We start from the raw sequence: 22,709 nt of genomic DNA on the forward strand, positions 1-22,709 counted from the left end.
AGAAAAACACAGACTTCAGAGGATAATTAGAACTGCAGAAAAAATAATTGCTACCAACCTGCCTTCCATTGAGGACCTGTATACTGCACAAATCAAGAAGAGGGCCGTGAAAATATTTGGAGATCCCTCGCATCCTGGACATAAACTGTTTCAACTCCTACCCTCAAAACGACGCTATAGAGCACTGCACACCAGAACAGCTAGACACAAGAACAGTTTTTTCCCGAAGGCCATCACTCTTCTAAACAAATAATTCCATCAACACTGTCAGACTATTTACTGAATCTGCACTACTATTAATCGTTTCATAGTTCCCATCACCAATCTCTTTCCACTTATGACTGTATGACTATAACTTGTTGCTGGCAATCCTTATGATTTATATTGATATATTGACCATCAATTGTGTTGTAAATGTTGTACCTTGATGAACGTATCTTTTCTTTTATGTACACTGAGAGCATATGAACCAAGACAAATTCCTTGCGTTTCCAATCACACTTGGCCAATAAAATTCTATTCTATTAGAAATGTCATATTGGCACAGCTGGGAAAACCCGAATCTGAAAGCTTCCAGGTTTTCCACACCCAGCTGACAGTTCACAGCCCTGCCCCATACCCACAAGTTCATCACATTGTCCAATCAACTCTTCACACTCAACTGGATACAATCTTCAGGCAGTCTCCATCAGACATAGGCAAAAGTCCTTGAATACAGAATGTTGTTATGACTAACTTTCTACCACTCCAACAACAACCCCCTCCCAACTTCCCCAGCTAAAATATGTGGCAGTTAAGAAGCAAAAAAGAAAATTGTCTTTCAAAACTGACACAAGATCATATGAAGTTCTAGTACTGCTTTACAAACTCTTAGTAAGACCACACTTGGAATTCTGCATCCAATTCTGATTGCCACCATGTTAAAAAGCTGTTGAAATTCTGGAAAGAGTGCAGAGAAGAGCAACAAAGATAATTAAGGAATTGGAGGCTAAAACATATGAAGAACATTTGCTGGAATTGGCCATATCAAGTTTAATGAAAAGAAGGGCCAGGATTGATGCGATAGCCGTGTTCCGATATCTCAGGGACTGCCACAAAGAAGAGGGAGTCAAGCTATTCTCCGAAGCACCTGAAGGCAGGACAAAGAACCAATGGGTGGAAACCAGAGGTGAAATGCTACCGGATTGGACCGGATCACATGATCCGGTAGCGATCGCAGCCGGTATTTCAGCGATCCGGTAGCGATGGTGGAACAAAGCTCTGCCCACCCGCCCGGGTGTCATTACTTCCTAGTTTTAATCAGGAAGTAATGTGTTTTTGACCTTCTGCGCATGTGCAGAAGGTTTTACGCATGCACAGAAGGTCTGCACACGCATGTGACCTGCATACATGCGTGTGGGGCGCATGCACTCCCGAGCCGGTAAGGAAGGTAAGTAGATTTCCTGGTGGAAACTAATCAAGGTGAGAAGCAACCTAGAAATAAAGAGAGACTTTCTGACAGTAAGAACAATTAATCAGTGACTCTGGAAGTTGTGGGTGTTCCAAGACTGGAAGTTTTTAAGAAGGGATTGGAAATCATTTGTCTGAAATGATATAATGTCTCTTGCTTGAGCAGGGGGTTGGGCTAGAAGACCTCCATGATCCTTTCCAACTCTGTTATTTATTTATTTATTTATTTATTTATTCAAATTTGTATACCGCCCTATCTCCCGAAGGACTCAGGGCGGTTCACAGGCACATAAAACATTTATATACAATTAAAATAACTATTAAAAAACTTATTCTAATGCCAAATATTAAAAAATAGAAATATAAATCTTAAAACCAAATTTAAACCCTTGTAAATTTAAAAATCTATAAATTTAAAATCTAAATTTAAAATCTAAAATCTAAGCCAGTCCTGCACAGGTGAATAAATGCGTCTTAAGCTCGCGACGGAAGGTTCGGAGGTCCGGAAGTTGACGGAGTCCTGGGGGGAGTTCGTTCCAGAGGGTGGGAGCCCCCACAGAGAAGGCCCTTCCCCTGGGCGTCGCCAGACGACACTGTCTAGCTGACGGCACCCTGAGGAGTCCCTCTCTGTGAGGCGCACAGGTCGGTGAGAGGTATTCGGTAGCAGTAGGCGGTCCGTAGATAACCCAGCCCTATGCCATGGGCGCTTTAAAGGTGGTTACCAACACCTTGAAGCGCACCCGAAGGCCACAGGTAGCCAGTGCAGTCTGCGAGGATAGGTGTCATACGGGAGCCACGAGGGCTCCCTCTATAACCCGCAGCCGCATTCTGAACTAACTGCAGCCTCCGGATGCCCTTCAAGGAGCCCCATGTAGAGAGCATTGCAGTAATCCAGGCGAGGCGTCACGAGGCGTGAGTGACCGTGCATAGGGCATCCCGGTCTAGAAAGGGGCGCAACTGGCGCACCAGGCGAACCTGGTAAAAAGCTCTCCTGGAGGCGGCCGTCAAATGATCTTCCAAAGACAGCCGGTCCTCCAGGAGGACGCCCAAGTTGCGCACCCTCTCCACCGGGGCCAATGACTGCCCCAACAGTCAGCCGAGGACTCAGCTGACTGTACCGGGATGCCGCATCCACAGCCACTCTGTCTTGGAGGGATTGAGCTTGAGCCTGTTTCTCCCCATCCAGACCCGTACGGCCTCCAAGCACCGGGACAACACTTCGATAGCTTCGTTGGGGTGGCCCGGTGTGGAAAAGTACAGCTGGGTGTCATCAGCGTACAGCTGGTACCTCACACGAAGCCACTGATGATCTCACCCAGCGGCTTCATATAGATGTTGAACAAAGGCGAGAGGATCGACCCTGCGGCACCACAAGTGAGGCGCGCGGGCCGACCTCTGCCCCCGTCAACACCGTCTGCGACCGATCGGAGAGATGGGAGGAGAACCACCGATAACGGTGCCTCCACTCCCAATCCCCCCAATCGGCGCAGCAGGATACCATGGTCGATGGTATCAAAAGCCGCTGAGAGGTCTAACAGGACCAGGGCAGAGGAACATCCCCTATCCCTGGCCCTCCAGAGATCATCCACCAACGCGACCAAAGCCGTCTCAGTGCTGTAACCGGGCCGGAAGCCGGACTGGAACGGGTCTAGATAGACAGTTTCATCCAGGTGTAGGGGAAACTGATAAGCCACCATATTTCTACAACCTTCGCGCGAAGCGAAGGTTGGAGACCGGACGATAATTACCTAAAACAGCCGGGTCCAGGGAAGGCTTCTTGAGGAGGGGTCTCACCACCGCCTCTTTCAAGGCGGCCGGGAAGACTCCCTCCACCAAAGAAGCACTTGTAATTGCCAACCAGGAGGGGCACGGGTCCAGTAAACACGTGGTGGCATTCAACCTACCCAACAACCTGTCCATGTCCTCGGGAGCCACAGGGTCAAACTCATCCCATAAAATGTCACCAAGACCGCCCTCAGCCGTCTCACCCGCGTCACTGCAATTCTGGTCCAGACCATCCCGAAGCTGAACGATTTTATCGTATAGATAACCGTTAAACTCCTCAGCACGTCCCTGCAACGGGTCATCCCGCTCCCCCTGATGTAAAAGGGAGCGAGTCACCCGAAACAGGGCGGCTGGGCGGTTATCTGCCGATGCAATGAGGGAGGAGGCGTAGCTACGCCTCGCTTCCCTCAATGCCACTAGGTAAGTCCTAGTATAGGACTTCACTAGTGTCCGATCAGCCTCCGAACGGCTAGACCTCCAGGAACTCTCTAGGCGTCTTCTCTGGCGCTTCATCCCTCGCAGCTCCTCGGAGAACCAAGGAGCCGGTTGGGACCTGCGCCGGGTCAGAGGCCGCAAAGGCACGACTCGGTCTAAGGCCCCCGCCGCGGCCTGTTCCCAGGCCGCAACAAGTTCCTCAGCCGAGCCGTGAGCCAGACCCTCAGGGAATGGCCCAAGCTCCGTCCGGAACCCCTCCGGGTCCATCAGGCGCCTGGGACGGAACCAACGCATCGGCTCCGTCTCCCTGCGGTGGGAGTAGCGGTCAGAAAGTCCAGGCGAAGAAGAGAGTGATCTGACCATGACAAAGGTTCAATGACTATTTCCTTCAAGTCCAGATCTCTCAACCACTGACCAGAGACAAAAATCAAGTCCAGAGTGCCACCCCCAATGTGAGTAGGGCCATCAACTACTTGGGTCAGGTCCAAGGCCGTCATGGAAGCCATGAACTCCCGAGCTGCTGTCGATGACAAGCCGGAAGATGGCAAGTTAAAGTCCCCCATGACTAAAAGTCTGGGGGTCTCAACTGCCACCCCGGCCAGCACCTCCAGGAGCTCGGGCAGGGCGACTGTCACGTAGCAAGGAGCCAGGTACGCGATCAGTAATCCCACCTGACACCTATGACCCCATCTCACAAAGAGGGATTCGCACCCAGCAATCTGAGGAACAGTGGTCTCCCTCGGCTCTAGGCTCTCTCTAATCACAACCGCCACCCCTCCACCCCTGCCCTGGGCCCTCGGCTGATGGAATGCACGGAAACCTGGCGGGCACATCTCAACAAGGGGGACACCCCCTTCCGTGCCCAGCCAGGTTTCCGTAACGCCTATAAGATCCGCAGCGCCCCCCTGAATAAGATCGTGTATTAGGGGGGCCTTATTGACTACGGACCGTGCGTTGCATAACATCAGCCGAAGGCCCAGGCTCTGAGGGTCTCGACCATCCGGGGAACGGGAAAAGGACGGGGGATCGGGGCGCGCGATCGCCTGCAAACATCGACCGCGCGACCCCCCAAAACGATATGGTCCCCCCCTTCCGCCATATCTGCCCCTCCCACTTACCGTGCTAATCAGACCACCCTCACCAGCAGGAACGCAATCTCCCCCCCTAACCTCCGAACCCATTAAAAAACCGTCGCGAGCACGCGCAAGGACTGGCTCCCCACCCGACGGGCTACCCCCAACACCCGCCCTGCCCCTCCCACCCCTTAAAAAAGCCCTATCTAAAAACCCCCAAAGGCTCTTTTTTTTCGCATGCCACCTCTGTGGGTCCCAAGACCCGTCATTGAGGCCGGCCCTTGATAATGCGGCGGGCCATTCCTGCGAGGCGGGGGCACCTCGCAGGCGCAAGAGTTCCAAAGCAGAATATCGCATAAATGTTCAAAAGCATAAGCAGGAGAAAGAAGACAGCGAGAGGTAGTAGTATAATGTCTGGGGTGGCAGGATGTAATGCCAAATCCTAATGGATACCCATCTGCCAGAATATCTTCGGATGGTGGCTGGCTTAACGCTGACACAAGATAGTACAATAAGCAGATGTAGTCTGATGGTAGAAAGTTATTACTACTCTGCACCAAGCTCAGTCCTAAAATCCATAATCTAATAGAGGTGGTATTCCTCTCTCCGACCATGGCGTCTCAGCTATTTCCGAGGTAGATGGTTCCACAATAGATGTTTCAAGATAAAGTCCCCCTGCAACAGTCGGTCTCCCCTCATCCCCGGAAGTTCAAAGATGGCCGAACCCAGAAAACTCCGGCCGGCCATACAAAGTGCAAGATAACAAATGCGTGACAATGTCACAGATGGTAATGTAACTTCCTAATCCGGGAAGAAGCAGGCCTAGCTGGGCCCAACCAGGCCAAACTAGGCCGGGACACCTCCAGCAGGGGCCACCAGGGGGATCCTTCACAGCCCTTCGCCCCATGGCCGTCCACCAAATCCAAAACAGGACCAGGGGAACCAAGGAGAGCTGGTAAGCCCCCAAAATTCTCCGAAATAGCCCGAGAACGCTGGATGTCAGGGAGAGAAATCCAGCCGCGGCTTCCCAGCAACTAAATACAAGCCGCGGCCTCGTCCGTTGTCCAATGGCCGCCATTCGCCGCTCGCCCATCCCCGGTCTCATTCCCGACAGCCGGGAGTCCAGAGAGGCCCACAGGCCTCTCCCCCAGCTGCCCGAAAGATGGTATACCTGGCCGGGAGGCGAAAGCCGCTCGGCAAGCCATCTGGGTCCCGGCGTCCTTTCCTCCATTACCCAGTTGTTACTTTCTTCGGCTCCTGCCCGGCCGGATGGTAAAATGGCCGCCGTTAGAGCTCGCCCTTCCGCAGCCCTGGTCTCGGCAGCGGCCCAGGAGGTCCCAAGACCCGTCATTGAGGCCGGCCCTTGATAATGCGGCGGGCCATTCCTGCGAGGCGGGGGCACCTCGCAGGCGCAAGAGTTCCAAGGCAGAATATCGCATAAATGTTCACAAGCATAAGCAGGAGAAAGAAGACAGCGAGAGGTAGTAGTATAATGTCTGGGGTGGCAGGATGTAATGCCAAATCCTAATGGATACCCATCTGCCAGAATATCTTCGGATGGTGGCTGGCTTAACGCTGACACAAGATAGTACAATAAGCAGATGTAGTCTGATGGTAGAAAGTTATTACTACTCTGCACCAAGCTCAGTCCTAAAATCCATAATCTAATAGAGGTGGTATTCCTCTCTCCGACCATGGCGTCTCAGCTATTTCCGAGGTAGATGGTTCCACAATAGATGTTTCAAGATAAAGTCCCACTGCAACAGTCGGTCTCCACTCATCCCCCGGGAAGTTCCAAAGATGGCCGAACCCAGAAAACTCCGGCCGGCCATACAAAGTGCAAGATAACAAATGCGTGACAATGTCACAGATGGTAATGTAACTTCCTAATCCGGGAAGAAGCAGGCCTAGCTGGGCCCAACCAGGCCAAACTAGGCGGGACACCTCAGCAGGGGCCACCAGGGGATCCTTCACAGCCCTTCGCCCCATGGCCGTCCACCAAATCCAAAACAGGACCAGGGGAACCAAGGAGGCTGGTAAGCCCCAAAATTCTCGAAATAGCCGAGAACGCTGGATGTCAGGAGAGAAATCCAGCGGCTTCCCAGCAACTAAATACAAGCCGCGGCCTCGTCCGTTGTCCAATGGCCGCCATTCGCCGCCATCCCGGTCTCATTCCCGACAGCCGGGAGTCCAGAGAGGCCCACAGGCCTCTCCCCCAGCTGCCCGAAAGATGGTATACCTGGCCGGGAGGCGAAAGCCGCTCGGCAAGCCATCTGGGTCCCGGCGTCCTTTCCTCCATTACCCAGTTGTTACTTTCTTCGGCTCCTGCCCGGCGGATGGTAAAATGGCCGCCGTTAGAGCTCGCCCTTCCGCAGCCCTGGTCTCGGCAGCCGCGCGTCCAGGGAGGTCCCAAGACCTCCCCCACGGCTGTCCAGAAGATGATACGGCTAACCGGGGGGCGCAAGCTGTTCGGCAGGCCGCCTGGGCGCCGCCATCCCCCTCCTCACATAATCCTCGTTGTCTCCGAACTTCGGCTAGGCTGCCATCTTGCGCATGCGCAGAGCCTACATTCTGGTGTTTCTTTCCCCCCTATCAGGAGCATCAGCTAACAACAAAAGTGACTCACTTAATATCTACTTTCTCATTGACGCCTCGAAAAGCTTTGGCCGAAAAAGGTTCATAAAGGCTAAGGAAGCACTGGTGAAGTTAATCCAGAAGGTAAGCTCCATTTTGAAAGCTTCCTTGAACCAGGTTTGCTTCAACAAAACTGTCGTGTCCCACTCCTCCGCTGACGGCCGGGTCAGGGAAATCCGAATCAGGCTTGCCTCTGCAGCTCTGCCCAAAGTCCTAGCAAAGTCCTCAGGGCAGGCAGGAGACCAGTAAGTGACTTCAGCAAGATAAGTTCGACTTTTGCCTGACTCAGAGACTGCCAGAAAGCAGATCCTTTATATAGGCCATGGGGTGTGGCTCCATGACTCAGCACTCATTAAGGCCTGCCCCTCCCTTCCTTCTGTTGCCTCCGCCTATCCAGCCTTCTGATGCGAGGGTCACACCAATCAGCAGCTGTTGGGAATAAACCCTCCTCAGGCTCACATGCTGTGGAGGAGGGGGAGGGGTCTAGCTGCTCCGTTTGCCTGGGCATGGAGCCAGGACTTGGGCCGGGAGGCGAAGCTCGGCAAGCCATCTGGGTCCCGCGTCCTTTCCTCCATTACCCAGTTGTTACTTTCTTGGCTCCTGCCCGCCGGATGGTAAAATGGCCGCCGTTAGAGCTCGCCCTTCCGCAGCCCTGGTCTCGGCAGCGCGTCAGGAGGTCCCAAGACCTCCCCACGGCTGTCCAGAAGATGATACGGCTAACCGGGCGCAAGCTGTTCGGCAGGCCGCCTGGGCGCCGCCATCCTCGGTCTCATTCCCGACAGCCGGAGTCCAGAGAGGCCCACAGGCCTCTCCCGGCTGCCCGAAGATGGTATACCTGGCCGGGAGGCGAAGCTCGGCAAGCCATCTGGGTCCCGCGTCCTTTCCTCCATTACCCAGTTGTTACTTTCTTGGCTCCTGCCCGGCCGGATGGTAAAATGGCCGCCGTTAGAGCTCGCCTTCCGCAGCCCTGGTCTCGGCAGCGGCCCAGGAGGTCCCAAGACCTCCCCACGGCTGTCCAGAAGATGATACGGCTAACGGGGGGGCGCAAGCTGTTCGGCAGGCCGCCTGGGCGCCGCCATCCCCCTCCTCACATAATCCTCGTTGTCTCCGAACTTCGGCTAGGCTGCCATCTTGCGCATGCGCAGAGCCTACATTCTGGTGTTTCTTTCCCCCCTATCAGGAGCATCAGCTAACAACAAAAGTGACTCACTTAATATCTACTTTCTCATTGACGCCTCGAAAAGCTTTGGCCGAAAAAGGTTCATAAAGGCTAAGGAAGCACTGGTGAAGTTAATCCAGAAGGTAAGCTCCATTTTGAAAGCTTCCTTGAACCAGGTTTGCTTCAACAAAACTGTCGTGTCCCACTCCTCCGCTGACGGCCGGGTCAGGGAAATCCGAATCAGGCTTGCCTCTGCAGCTCTGCCCAAAGTCCTAGCAAAGTCCTCAGGGCAGGCAGGAGACCAGTAAGTGACTTCAGCAAGATAAGTTCGACTTTTGCCTGACTCAGAGACTGCCAGAAAGCAGATCCTTTATATAGGCCATGGGGTGTGGCTCCATGACTCAGCACTCATTAAGGCCTGCCCCTCCCTTCCTTCTGTTGCCTCCGCCTATCCAGCCTTCTGATGCGAGGGTCACACCAATCAGCAGCTGTTGGGAATAAACCCTCCTCAGGCTCACATGCTGTGGAGGAGGGGGAGGGGTCTAGCTGCTCCGTTTGCCTGGGCATGGAGTCAGGGCTGGGGGAGGGAGATGCTCCTTCTTCTGCAGTTTGTGTGGGCATGGAGCCAGGACTTGGGCCGGGAGGCATACATTCCTCAGTGTTCGGGAGCAGGTAAGAAGGCCCCGGCTGCTCTGAGGGCGGGCAAGACACAACAAAAACTGAAAGCAGCTTGAACCACAAGACCCATGCTCCAGGGTTCTAGTGACACGTGGAAGAAGGGCAGATAGCTTTTGGAAAAATGGGGATATTTTTTTTTGGGGGGGGGAGGGCAATGGCAATGGCCAAGCTATCGAAATTGCCTTGTTAAGGAGGCAACAAGCATACAGCATACACACAATCCAAGGGTGAAATCTAGCAGGTTCTGACAGGTTCTGGAGAACCGGTAGCAGAAATTTTTAGCAGTTCGGAGAATCGGCAAATACCACCTCTGGCTGGCCCCAGAGTTTGGTGGGAATGGAGATTTTGCAATATCCTTCCCCTGCCACGCCCACCCAGCCGGTCAATAGACTAGACTAGACTAGACTAGACTAGACTAGAATAGAATAGAATAGAATAGAATAGAATAGAATAGAATAGAATGGAATGGAATGGAATGGAATAGAATAGAATAGAATAGAATAAAATAGAATAGAATAGAACAGAATAGATTTTTTATTGGCCAAGTGTGATTGGACACCCAAGGAATTTGACTTGGTGCATATGCTCTCAGTGTACATGAAAGAAAAGTTACATTCATCAAGAATTCTAAGGTACAACACTTAATGATAGTCATAGGGTATAAATAAGCAATCAGGAAACAATCAATATCAATATAAATCGTAAGGATACAAGCAACAATGTTAGAGTCATACAGTCATAAGTGGAAGAAGAGGTTTATCAAAAGAGTTTTAACCCCTTGGCATTTATTTATTAATTAACTCTTTTATTCATTAAACATGAAACACAGTCAACTGAACATTCAAAAATGTATCACAAATACCATTGACTGGTGCTAAATGGTTGATACGGGTTGCTGCCAGCATCCTAGGTATCAACCAAGTACCTTCTTAAGATGTATGATGTTCCAAGTAGCGCAGTTTTTTGCAGTTCTGTTGTTGTTGTTGTTGTTATTATTATAGATCTCCAGCTATGACCTCCTTCCCAATTATGGCATTGTGACTTTTGCCACCGAAAGCAGAATGGTTCTGAGTACGACTTATCCACAGAGTAGCGATGCTGGCTGGGTGTCTGAACTGCTGGGTTCCATTAGCATCGATGGTGAGCATGCTGGTTTAAAAAAAAGGAATATAAATACAGTTAGTCCTCAACTTACTAGCCAAAAAATGGAGCCCAAAATTTTGGTTGCTAAACAAGACATTTGTTAACGGTTAATGCCCCATTTTGCAACCTTGCTTGCCACGGTTGTTAAGTGAATCATGGAAGTTCTTCATGACTTAGTTATCCAGTCATTAAGTGAATCAAGCTTCCCCGTTGACTTTGCTTGTCAGAAGGTCGCAAAAGGGGATGACATGGCCCCAGGACATTGCAACTGTCATAAATATGAGTCAGTTGCCAAGCTTTTCCTCCCTCCCATGACCATGGGGATGCTGGGACGGTCGTAAGTGTGAAAAACGCTCCTAAGTCACATTCTTCAGTCAGTGCCATTGTAACATTGTAACGGTCGCTAAATGAACTGTTGTAAGTCGAGGACTACCTGTGCAGTGGTAGGCAAGCCATGAAGCTTCTGCCATATGGCTGCCAAGGGCTTTTCTTTCATGTAAGAGGGCAACCAAGAAAATTGTTTTATTTATTTATTTTAATCAACTTCACACTGAAAGCCTTTGTGGTCATATACATAAAATTTGGGTGTAAATGCCAGTTGGAAAATGTCATTTATTGTCATTTATTACCATTGTATTTGTAATTTATTACCATTGACATCAGTAGTAGTTTTCAAATCCTGGCGCTACCGTTTTGCTATTGTTAGCGCGAACATGTGGCGATTCTGCGCATGCGCAGAAGCTTTTGCGTATGCGCAGAGCATTTTTGATGACATCTGGGTGGGTGGGTGGAGCCTCCTGCTGCTGCCACTACCGGTTCGCCCGAACCGAGGTGAACCGGGAGCAACCCACCACTGATTGAAATTTATTACCAATGTATTTGTGAATGGTCGCTAACCAAGATCGTCCCAGAGGTGCTTTTTCCAAAAGACAACTGGGCTTTGAAAAACTTTCTGGTTTTTCTTCAAAGACATTTCGCTTCTCATCCAAGAAACTTCTTCAGTTCTAACTGAATGGTGGAGGATGGAAAAATGTACATTCCTTGCAGTCATCTGGTCATTAGCGCTCTCTCTGAGAGTCGTTGAGGCCGCTTGGAGGTTTATCTGTGCCCTCAGGGTCACCTGAATAGTGTAAATGGATGTGGAGCCTTCTTGGAAATGCTAAAAGGACTTCGTTGTAAACAGGAGATTTCCGCACTTCTCAGAAGTTTCCACACCTATTTGCACGAATCAGGTGACCCTGTGGGCACAGTTAAACCTCCAAGTGGCCTCAACGACTCTCAGAAAAGATGTCAGGAATATAAATATAAATCCTTCCATTCTCCACTATTCAGTCAGAACCGAAGAAGCTTCTTGGATGGGAAGCGAAACGTCTTCAAGGAAAAGCAAAGTCCAGTTGCCTTTTGGGGGAAAAAAAAAAGTACCTTTGGGACAACCATGACCTGGATAACTGAGAATCTCCACAGGCAACTAATCAAGATAATTACTAAATGAGGAGCAGCTATATATATATATATATATTGTTTACATTTATATCCCGCCCTTCTCCGAAGACTCAGGGCGGCTTACAGTGTGTAAGGCAATAGTCTCATTCTATTTATATATTTACAAAGTCAACTTATTGCCCCCCCCAACAATCTGGGTCCTCATTTTACCTACCTTATAAAGGATGGAAGGCTGAGTCAACCTTGGACCTGGTGGGACTAGAACCTGCAGTAATTGCAGGCAGCTGTGTTTTAATAACAGGCTATTGTTAGCGCGAACATGTGGCGATTCTGCGCATGCGCAGAAGCTTTTGCGTATGCGCAGAGCATTTTTGATGACATCTGGGTGGGTGGGTGGAGCCTCCTGCTGCTGCCACTACCGGTTCGCCCGAACCGAGGTGAACCGGGAGCAACCCACCACTGATTGAAATTTATTACCAATGTATTTGTGAATGGTCGCTAACCAAGATCGTCCCAGAGGTGCTTTTTCCAAAAGACAACTGGGCTTTGAAAAACTTTCTGGTTTTTCTTCAAAGACATTTCGCTTCTCATCCAAGAAACTTCTTCAGTTCTAACTGAATGGTGGAGGATGGAAAAATGTACATTCCTTGCAGTCATCTGGTCATTAGCGCTCTCTCTGAGAGTCGTTGAGGCCGCTTGGAGGTTTATCTGTGCCCTCAGGGTCACCTGAATAGTGTAAATGGATGTGGAGCCTTCTTGGAAATGCTAAAAGGACTTCGTTGTAAACAGGAGATTTCCGCACTTCTCAGAAGTTTCCACACCTATTTGCACGAATCAGGTGACCCTGTGGGCACAGTTAAACCTCCAAGTGGCCTCAACGACTCTCAGAAAAGATGTCAGGAATATAAATATAAATCCTTCCATTCTCCACTATTCAGTCAGAACCGAAGAAGCTTCTTGGATGGGAAGCGAAACGTCTTCAAGGAAAAGCAAAGTCCAGTTGCCTTTTGGGGGAAAAAAAAAAGTACCTTTGGGACAACCATGACCTGGATAACTGAGAATCTCCACAGGCAACTAATCAAGATAATTACTAAATGAGGAGCAGCTATATATATATATATATATTGTTTACATTTATATCCCGCCCTTCTCCGAAGACTCAGGGCGGCTTACAGTGTGTAAGGCAATAGTCTCATTCTATTTATATATTTACAAAGTCAACTTATTGCCCCCCCAACAATCTGGGTCCTCATTTTACCTACCTTATAAAGGATGGAAGGCTGAGTCAACCTTGGACCTGGTGGGACTAGAACCTGCAGTAATTGCAGGCAGCTGTGTTTTAATAACAGGCTATTGTTAGCGCGAACATGTGGCGATTCTGCGCATGCGCAGAAGCTTTTGCGTATCATGAGCATTTTTGATGACATCTGGGTGGGTGGGTGGAGCCTCCTGCTGCTGCCACTACCGGTTCGCCCGAACCGAGGTGAACCGGGAGCAACCCACCACTGATTGAAATTTATTACCAATGGATTTGTGAATGGTCGCTAACTAAGATCGTCCCAGAGGTGCTTTTTCCAAAAGACAACTGGGCTTTGAAAAACTTTCTGGTTTTTCTTCAAAGACATTTCGCTTCTCATCCAAGAAACTTCTTCACTTCTAACTGAATGGTGGAGGATGGAAAAATGTACATTCCTTGCAGTCATCTGGTCATTAGCGCTCTCTGAGAGTCGTTGAGGCCGCTTGAGGTTTATCTGTGCCCTCAGGGTCACCTGAATAGTGTAAATGGATGTGGAGCCTTCTTGGAAATGCTAAAAGGACTTCGTTGTAAACAGGAGATTTCCGCACTTCTCAGAAGTTTCCACACCTATTTGCACGAATCAGGTGACCCTGTGGGCACAGTTAAACCTCCAAGTGGCCTCAACGACTCTCAGAAAAGATGTCAGGAATATAAATATAAATCCTTCCATTCTCCACTATTCAGTCAGAACCGAAGAAGCTTCTTGGATGGGAAGCGAAACGTCTTCAAGGAAAAGCAAAGTCCAGTTGCCTTTTGGGGGAAAAAAAAAAGTACCTTTGGGACAACCATGACCTGGATAACTGAGAATCTCCACAGGCAACTAATCAAGATAATTACTAAATGAGGAGCAGCTATATATATATTGTTTACATTTATATCCCGCCCTTCTCCGAAGACTCAGGGCGGCTTACAGTGTGTAAGGCAATAGTCTCATTCTATTTATATATTTACAAAGTCAACTTATTGCCCCCCCAACAATCTGGGTCCTCATTTTACCTACCTTATAAAGGATGGAAGGCTGAGTCAACCTTGGACCTGGTGGGACTAGAACCTGCAGTAATTGCAGGCAGCTGTGTTTTAATAACAGGCTTCTTACAGCCTGAGCCACACCATGCCCCCCCCCCCCGCATGCACGGCCGAGACCTAGAGACCAGCTGGCCGGTGGGAGGCATGCGTGCCTGCGCAGCAGAGCTAAACTTTGGTGACAGCTCACATGCCATCGGAGAGGTCCCTGGTTCACCATCACGGCACTAGAATATAAACTGAGAGCAAATCCCAGTCCTTACCAGCAGGGGTGAAATGCTCCCAGTTCGGACCGGATCGCCTGATCCGGTAGCGATGATGGCGGGTGGTTCGAAGAACTGGTAGCAAAAATTCTTGCCCTCCCCCCTAAATGAGCCGCGCAATCATCAGAAGTTTTTTTTTTTTTTTTACTTTTAAAAGCATTTTTTCTTGGGCTGAAAAAATGCTTTTAAAAGCAAAAAAAAAAGCCTCTGATGATCGCACGGCTCAGCTGGGATCGTCAGAGCCTTTTAAAAGCATTTTTCCTACAACCTTTTTGGCTGAAGGGGTTGTTTAAAAAATGCTTTTAAAAGGCTCTGACGATCCCAGCTGAGTTGCCTGATCGTCAGAGGCTTTGTTTTTCTTTTAAAGGCCAAAAAAATGCTTTTAAAAGAAAACAAAAGCCTCTGACGATGAAGCAACTCAGCTGGGATCATCAGAGGAGCCTTTTAAAAGTATTTTTTTACAACCTCTTATTAAGGCTCACCAACTAATGCACTGTTCAGCTTTGCATTTTGATTATTCCAGCACATGAGCTGAAGCCTGGAACCAACATCGCGAATGGCTTTCAACTTGTCTATGAGATGATGATCGAGCAGGACTTGAAAGAGAAGCGAAGGGGGCTGAACCCCACTCCTGTCTCCACCACAACTCGTCATGTCATTATCCTCCTATCGGATGGTGAGCAGGTCAAGAGGACGATGCAAACTCCTGAGTTCTTTCGGTTGCTCTTGTTCTGTTGTTTGAGAAAGGATTTTTAGAGGACCTTGAAAAGATTATAAGAGGAGTCAGCAGTCATTTCAAATGCACCATTTTATACAAGGGCCTCAACTTGTCTGGGAAGGGAGGGAGGGAGGGAAGGAAAGGGAAAAGAGGAAAGGAGGGAGGGAAGAAACAAGGAAGGGAGGAAAGGAGGCAGGAAGGAAGGGAAGGGAAGGAGGGAAAGCGAGGGAGGGTGGGAGAAAGGAAATGAGGAAGGGAGAAAGGGAGGAAAGGAGGTAGGGAGGGAGGAAAGGGAAGGAGCGAAAGGGAAGGAGAAAGAGAGGGAGGGAGGGAGCAAAAGGGAAAAGGAGGAAGGAAAGAAGGAAAGGAGAGAAGGAGGGAGAGGGAGGGAGGGAGGGAGAGAGGAAATGAAGGGAGGAATGAAGGAAAGGAGGCAGGAAGGAAGGAAGGAAGGAAGGAAGGAAGGAAGGAAGGAAGGAAGGAAGGAAGGAAGGAAGGAAGGAAGGAAGGAAGGAAGGAAAGAAGGAAGGAGTAGACAAAGGACTGAAGGGCAATGAAAGGTGTTAGTGTGCCAAGTGTTTTTGGAAAATGTTGGAAGTAGAATCCAGGACCGAGTAATTTTTTTAAAAAAAATTCATAATATTCCCTTCCTTCCTCTCCTTACTCCCAAATGACGGCATGACAGGTCAGAATGACTTTTCGCAATAATCTTTCTTTTTCTAGGAAACTACAACTTGGGGGGCCCCCCGTCTATTGTCATCCAACACATAAAGGAGTTTCTTAACATTGGGAGACCTTCCGAAAACTCTCATGATGATCATTTGGGTAAGATGATGATGAATGGGTTGAACAGCTTCATTTCACCTTCTTTGCATTTCACTATCCCAGCCAGTTGGGACAGAGATCGTTTTATTGCATTTCCATGAATTGCTTTGCTTATTGATCAATATACTACAAAAACTCTTGGGTGTGTTTTATCTGTGATCTTTAATTGGGAAAAGGGAAAGGGAAGGAGAGCAAGAGAGAGGAAGGAAGGAAGGGAACAAGGGAAGGAAAGAGGGAGGGAGAGAGAAGGGGAAAAGGAAAGAGAGGGGCAGAGAGGAAGGGAGCAAAAGAGAAAGGGAGGGAGGGAGGGGGGACAGGCGAGGGAGATCAAGAGAAAAGGGGAAAGGGAAAGGGAGAAGAAGGAGGGAGGGAAGGAAGGAAGGAAGGAAGGACAGAAGGATGGGAGAAAGGAAGGGAGGGAGGAAGGAAAGGAGGGAGGGAAGGAAGGAAGGAAGGAAGGAAGGAAGGACAGAAGGACAGGAGAGAGGAAGGGAGGGAAGAAGGAAGGAAGGAAAGGAAGGAAGGAAGGAAGGAAGAAACAGAGGGAGGGAGGGAGGGAAGGAAGGAAGGAAGGAAGGAAGGAAGGAAGGAAGGAAGGAAGGAAGGAAGGAAGGGAAGGACGGAATGGAGGGAGGGATAGACAAAGGACTGAAGGCAGTGGTGGGATCCTGCCAGTTTAACAACCAGTTCAGTGATTGTGTGTTTCGCGCATGTGGGTGCTGCGCACACATGCACAGTTTTAACCTTCCACATTACTTCTGGGGAGTAACGCAGCTGAGGTGCAGCAATATGCTCTGCCACACAAATCAGCTGGGAGGATAGAGATAAATAAAGCGCAGGGGCAGGCAAGAGACCCCACCTGCTCGTCGGAGCGAACCGGTTCGCTCCCAGCTGATCGTCGGAGCTACCAGTTTGCCCAAACTGGTCCGAACCGGCTGAATCCCACCCCTGCCTGAAGGGCAATGAAAGGTGTTAGTCTGCCAAAGTGCTTTTGGAAAATGTTGGAAGAAGAATCCAGGACTGATTAATGTTTTTTTCCCATAATCTATTTATTCTATTCCTTCCCTCCCCTTACCCGCAAATGACAGCACGCCATAATAAATGCAACAATCATTCCTTTTTCCAGACAACCACAGTGTGGGGATCTCCTCATCTACTGTCCTACAAATAGACATTGGCGGATCTTCCCCAAACCATCGTGATGATCATTTGGGTGAGAGGATGATCCATGTGCTTCATTTTACCTTCGTTGCATTTCACTGCCCCAGCCAGTTGGGACAGAGATTGTTTTATTTCATTTCCTTGAATTTCTTGGCTTATTTATCGATCTACCGCTAAAACTCTCGTGTCTCTTTTGTCTGGGACCTTTAACTGGGCAAAACGCTGCCCCGTTCAGTGACGTTTTTCCATGCACTGCTTGAAAGGATTTTTCCGTAGTGCAATTTTAACGGGGAGAAATCAGTTTGCTGGTTTCACTGCGCTATTCCTCTCCTTGACGTATGCTTCTCTCCACATTTGCACCTAGATATCTATGTCTTCGGCACCGGCCATGAGCTCAACATAGAGGTTATTAATGAGTTGGCGTCTCACAAACCCAATGAGAGACACAGCTTCATTTTGAAGGACTTGAATGAACTGCAAGAGGTCTTGGAGAAGAGTCTGGGTAATCTGAATTTTCATTTCACTGATTTCATGACTCATTGACTCAGTGGTGGGTTCAACTTACCTTCGCTACCAGTTCAAAATGTGACCGCGTGCGCGCAGCACTTCTACACATGCACAGACAGTCCGTGATGACGTCCGGGTGGGTGGGCAGAGTCTCCCACCAGCGCTGCTACCGGTTCATGCGAACCGGTAGGAACCCACCACTGCATTGACTTGACCCTGACGTGCCACATTTTGTTTCCCTTGCAAAGAAAGAAAGTTGGAAGTTTCTATCTTTCATACCCACACGGCTCTTAATACAATAGCAATAGCCCTTAGATTTATATACCACTTCACAGTGCTTTACAGTCCTCTCCTAGCAATTTTGAGTCAGCCTATTGCCCCCAACAATCTGGGTCCTCAGTTTTACCGACCTCGGAAGGATGAAAAGCTGAATCAACCTTGAGCCGCTGAGGATCGAACTGCTGGCACCCGGCAAAATTAGCCTGCAATACTGCATTCTAAACACCATGGCACCACAATTCTTAATAGCAATAACAATGGCAGTTAGACTTATATACCGCTTCACAGGGCTTTACAGCCCTTTCTAAGCGGTTTTACAGAGTAAGCATATTGCCCCCAACAATCTGGATCCTCGTTTTACCCATCTTGGAAGGATGGAAGGTTGAATCAACCTTGAGCCGGTCAGAATCGAACTGCTGGCAGTCGGCAGAATTAGCCTGCAATACTGCATTCTAACTACTATGGCACCAAGACTTTTAATAGCAATAGCCATGGCAGTTAGACTTATATACTGCTGTACAGTCAGCAGTTGGCAGAATTAGTCTGCAATATTGCATTCTAATCACTGCGCCAATAGGCAATCCTGGACTTACATTCTTTTGTTTAGTGACTGTTCAGCACTGAAAAAAAGTGACTTTATGACTATCATAAATATGAACCAATTGTCAAGCGTTCAACTTTTGATCACGTGACCGTGGGTATGCTGCCAATGTCATGTGACAACGGTCATAAGTCACTTCTTTCAGTGCCATTGTAACTTCAAATGGTCACTAAACAAATAAGTCATATGTCAAGGACTGCCTGTACATCCTTCATTTTAACATGAGAAGGCATCAACCCCCACTCTGCAGGAGCTCTTAATTTTTTTTAGTCCATTTAATTCTGATCATTTTAATTGTTCCTGTACTTTTCATTGTTTTCACACTTCTATTTTTATTGCACTGTTAGCCATCCAGAATCACTCTGGATAGCGAAATGGGTAGCATCTAAATTTAATAAATAAATAAAAATAACAATAAAAGCATTTCTCCAGTTATACCATCCATGCCAGAATGACGATAGATTTAAAAGAAAACAAACAAAGATGGATTTAAAAGAAAACAAACAAAAAAGATTTGAACGATTTCAGTGGAGAAATGGCTTAGGAATCTGGAATCGAGAAACTTTTCAGTATGAGGGTACGATCTTACGACTTTGCATGGCATCATAGATCTAATAATAATCATGGGCAATGACTCGGTTATTATTAGATCTCTTGCTCTTTCACCTGAAATCTCGGAGGAAAACTGTTATCTTCATGAGATTTGATAATATCAAAAGAATTTGGTAACACTCATATGTCTATGGAGATTTTCAGTCATCCAGGCCATGGTTATCCCAAAGGTGTTTTGTTTTTTCAAGAGGCAACTGAACTTCCTTGTTTTTCTTTGAAGACGCTTTGCTTCTCATCCAAGAAGCTTCTTCAACTCTGACTGGATGGTGGGGAATGGAAGGATTTATATTCCGTTGCAGACAGCTGGTCATTTGCATCTTTTTAGAGAGTTGTTGAGGCCACTTGGAGGTTTATCTGTGTCCTCCTCAGGGTCACCTGAGTAGTCATCTATCTCCAGTCTACAACACAGTCTTTTCAACAGATCTCAGAAGGCTCCACGCCCATTTGCACCACTCAGATGACCCTCAGGACACAGATAAACCTCCAAGTGGCCTCAACGACTCTCTCAAAGAATGCAAATGACCAGCTATCTGCAAGGACTATAAATCCTTCCATTCTCCACCATCCAGGTCAGCGCTGAAGAAGCTTCTTGGATGAGAAACGAAATGTCTTCAAAGAAAAACAAGAAAGCCCAGTTGCCTCTGGAGCAAACCACCTTTGGATAACTCTTAGACTTTTTTATTGTAAATATTTCATTGGTGGGCTCGGTAGGCACGCTCTTGAAGTTTGGTGAAGCTGGGGGCATCCATCCATGAGTAACCAAGTTTTCAAACCCACTTAAAAAAATTTTCCTCTGATAGTCGTTGAGGAATAAAGTTTGAGGAACTCGGTATAGGAACTGTCAATTCACTTTAGTCCATTTCCATCTTTTTTTCTCCCAGAATAAGGATGTCACTTGTTTCCAGACTTGGTCTAATGTTCTTCCTAGGGATTCAGAAGTCCCACCTATCTGTCTCCCTTCCAACCTGCTCATTTTTTCCCTAGGAAGTTCTACCTTCCAAAAACATGTCTTTCTATTCCCAGATGATGGTGAATCTTTGCCCACGTGTGGTTTCTCACCCGGAGAAGAAGCTGTAGATGACTATGAAAAGTATCCCTGGTTTGCGAGGATTGTCATCAACGTAAGACCGACTAGCACCAGATAGTGTAGATAGTGCACATAGATAGTGTAGATCAGTGGTCTCCAACCTGGGCAACTTTACGACTTGTGGACTTCAACTCCCACAATTTCTCAGCCAGCTTCTGCTGGCTGAGGAATTCTGGGAGTTGAAGTCCACAAGTCATAAAGTTGCCCAGGTTGGAGACCACTGGTGTAGATAGTGCACATAGATACTTTACGACCAGCACAAAAAGCAGTTTTAACCAAAATCCAGCCAATCCAGTAAAGATAACCAAAAAATGTGACCAGAGAAAACATCAAAAGAGAAATCTGTATTCCAACCACAGAATGTGACAAGTTTTCAAAGACCATTTCATTTTTGGGTGGACACCCAAAATGAAATATTCCATACTTCCAATAAAGGAGAATATTTATTGGCTCAGGGTTGAAATGAGGGGTCCTTGGTGCTCTCTGAACTTGCTTGTTTTCTTGCAGACATCTCGTTAACGTAACCAGGTAGCATTAACGATATTACCTACTTAGGATAACGAAACACCTGCAAGGAAATAACCAAGCTCAGGACGTCACCAAGGACCCCTTATTCCATATTTCAAATGCAGGATTTTGCACACAACTGCATAGCAACGAAACGTCTGGCAGATTGCACTTTGTTCATGCTTCACCAATGCAAGATAATATTGGGGCATGCCTAAGGAGGAGCCCTTTAATAAAAAAAATGCCATCAAGATAGCAACGTGTTCCGGGATCTGGTTTGCTTTCCTTAACTGTCTTTCTTGCTTTCTGTGATTGTTGGGTTGGTTCTAAGTGTCCAACTCTGTGTTTCTCAAATTTGGCAACTTGAAGATGATTGGACTTCAACTCCCAGAATTCCCCAGCCAGCATGGCTGGCTGGGGAATTGTGGGAGTTGGCGTCCATGCCTCTTCAAATTTCTGAAGTTGAGACGCACTGGATTAAGGTAAGATTGTTGCTGCTCTCCATGATCCAGGGTTGGTATTCACTTACCTTCGCTACCGGTTTGCAAATGGGAACACTCACGTGCGCAGGGGCCACCTCCATGCATGCGCAGGGCCTTCCGTGCACGCGTGGAGCATCAAAAATGTGGATAAATGGGACGTGACTATGTCCAGGCGGGTGAGCAGAGCCTCCCCAGCTGCTGCTACCAGTTCGCCCGAACCTAATAGAACCGGCTGAATACCACCACTGCCATGATCCCAGGATGATTTCTATGTCTAACTTTTAGGAACCGCGGCAAGAAATCTGCAAGGGAGTCATTGTCTCTGACCGGGATATCTTGACAGCAGCCCATTGCTTGGCCGGGATTAATGGGATCGAAGATATCAGCGTCATCCTTGGTAAGCCAAATTCTCGCGAGGGCATGGAGATAGAAAGAAGAAGAGGTGGGTTTCTAACTGGTGAAAGAAGACTCGACTGCTTTATTCTTGTGCCATTAACAGTAGGTCGTGAATGATGGTTTAACACAGGAGTCCACAACCCTTGGTGTGTGGCCCCGTACAGGGCCATGGCCCGTTGGGAACTGGGCCACACAAACGGCGGGCAAACACATAAGTGTGCAAACACTGCATTTGTGCAAGCAGCGTTCATGCATGCTAAACCATCCCGTCGACCATCAATGCTGTTTCTGGTCCCCAGAGCCGGAAAGTTTGGGGACCACTAATTTAACATTTCCGTGGTTCCATTATTATAATAGTGTTGGAAGAAATGTCCATCTGGGTTCAGTTCCAAGTGGGGAACTGAACTTGGTTTTTAATGGACCACATGCTTTGAGATCCTGGGGGACAAAAGGGAAGAGATGCTAAGAGTGCCCCAGTTTTATGCCCTCTCTGGGCTTTTGAATTTGAGCTTGTAATTCTGAATGGTTGTCAGACTCCCATGGGGTCATGCAGGGGTAACTTTGTAGGTTGTCTGTGTTCCAGGCTTGGTTGAGCCTTACTGGGTGATGATGTAATGAAGGGGCTTTGGGCAATTCCTACTATAACTCTGCTTGAAGGAGGTAGATCTTTGTTTTGTAGAATAGACTGGCTCAGGTCTTAATGGCCCATTGACAAAGATGGGGCAGGGCTGAGTTTCTATAGAATGTGTTTCCTTTTAGGGGAAATATATTCTGCTCTTTTCATATTTTCCAAAATATCTCATTTTCCTAGGAGAGAGGTGGGTGCTAACTTCCTACAATAGCCTCCATCAACTGCGAAGGTTTCCAGGAGTTCGCATTGTCTCTCTCTTCTTTAGGAACCACCAACTTTGCAGTAGCTGAAATCCGACGCCACCCAGAATACAATAGCCAGAAAGTAACAAATACGGGCACCCCGGAGTTCTACGATTATGACGTTGCTCTGGTCAAACTCAAAGAAAAGCACCTTCCATCTTTTGCAAGGTGAGCTGAAAGGAGATGAGGGTCGGAGGATACTGTAAAAATTATTTTTTTTATCATTATCCGATGATGTCTCTTTGATCTGCTAATTAAAAAACTGTTCAGGTGGGAAGG

The 22,709-nt window shown here is 48.1% G+C and overlaps 1 protein-coding gene across 1 annotated transcript in view; it reads left to right on the forward strand.

Annotated features, from left to right (window-relative positions):
- LOC131193051 (complement factor B-like) overlaps positions 1–22,709 on the forward strand; it is a 57,591-nt gene that overhangs the window by 18,834 nt on the left and 16,048 nt on the right. Inside the window, exons 6-14 of the mRNA XM_058172807.1 lie at positions 7,339–7,460; positions 10,215–10,353; positions 14,906–15,058; positions 15,824–15,925; positions 17,052–17,138; positions 17,451–17,588; positions 20,109–20,206; positions 21,447–21,558; positions 22,454–22,598. Coding sequence (XP_058028790.1) covers positions 7,339–7,460; positions 10,215–10,353; positions 14,906–15,058; positions 15,824–15,925; positions 17,052–17,138; positions 17,451–17,588; positions 20,109–20,206; positions 21,447–21,558; positions 22,454–22,598 — 1,096 coding nt within the window. The remainder of the gene's footprint in view (positions 1–7,338; positions 7,461–10,214; positions 10,354–14,905; positions 15,059–15,823; positions 15,926–17,051; positions 17,139–17,450; positions 17,589–20,108; positions 20,207–21,446; positions 21,559–22,453; positions 22,599–22,709) is intronic.

The sequence above is a fragment of the Ahaetulla prasina genome, chromosome 2 (assembly GCF_028640845.1).
Source record: "Ahaetulla prasina isolate Xishuangbanna chromosome 2, ASM2864084v1, whole genome shotgun sequence".
NCBI lineage: Eukaryota > Metazoa > Chordata > Lepidosauria > Squamata > Colubridae > Ahaetulla > Ahaetulla prasina.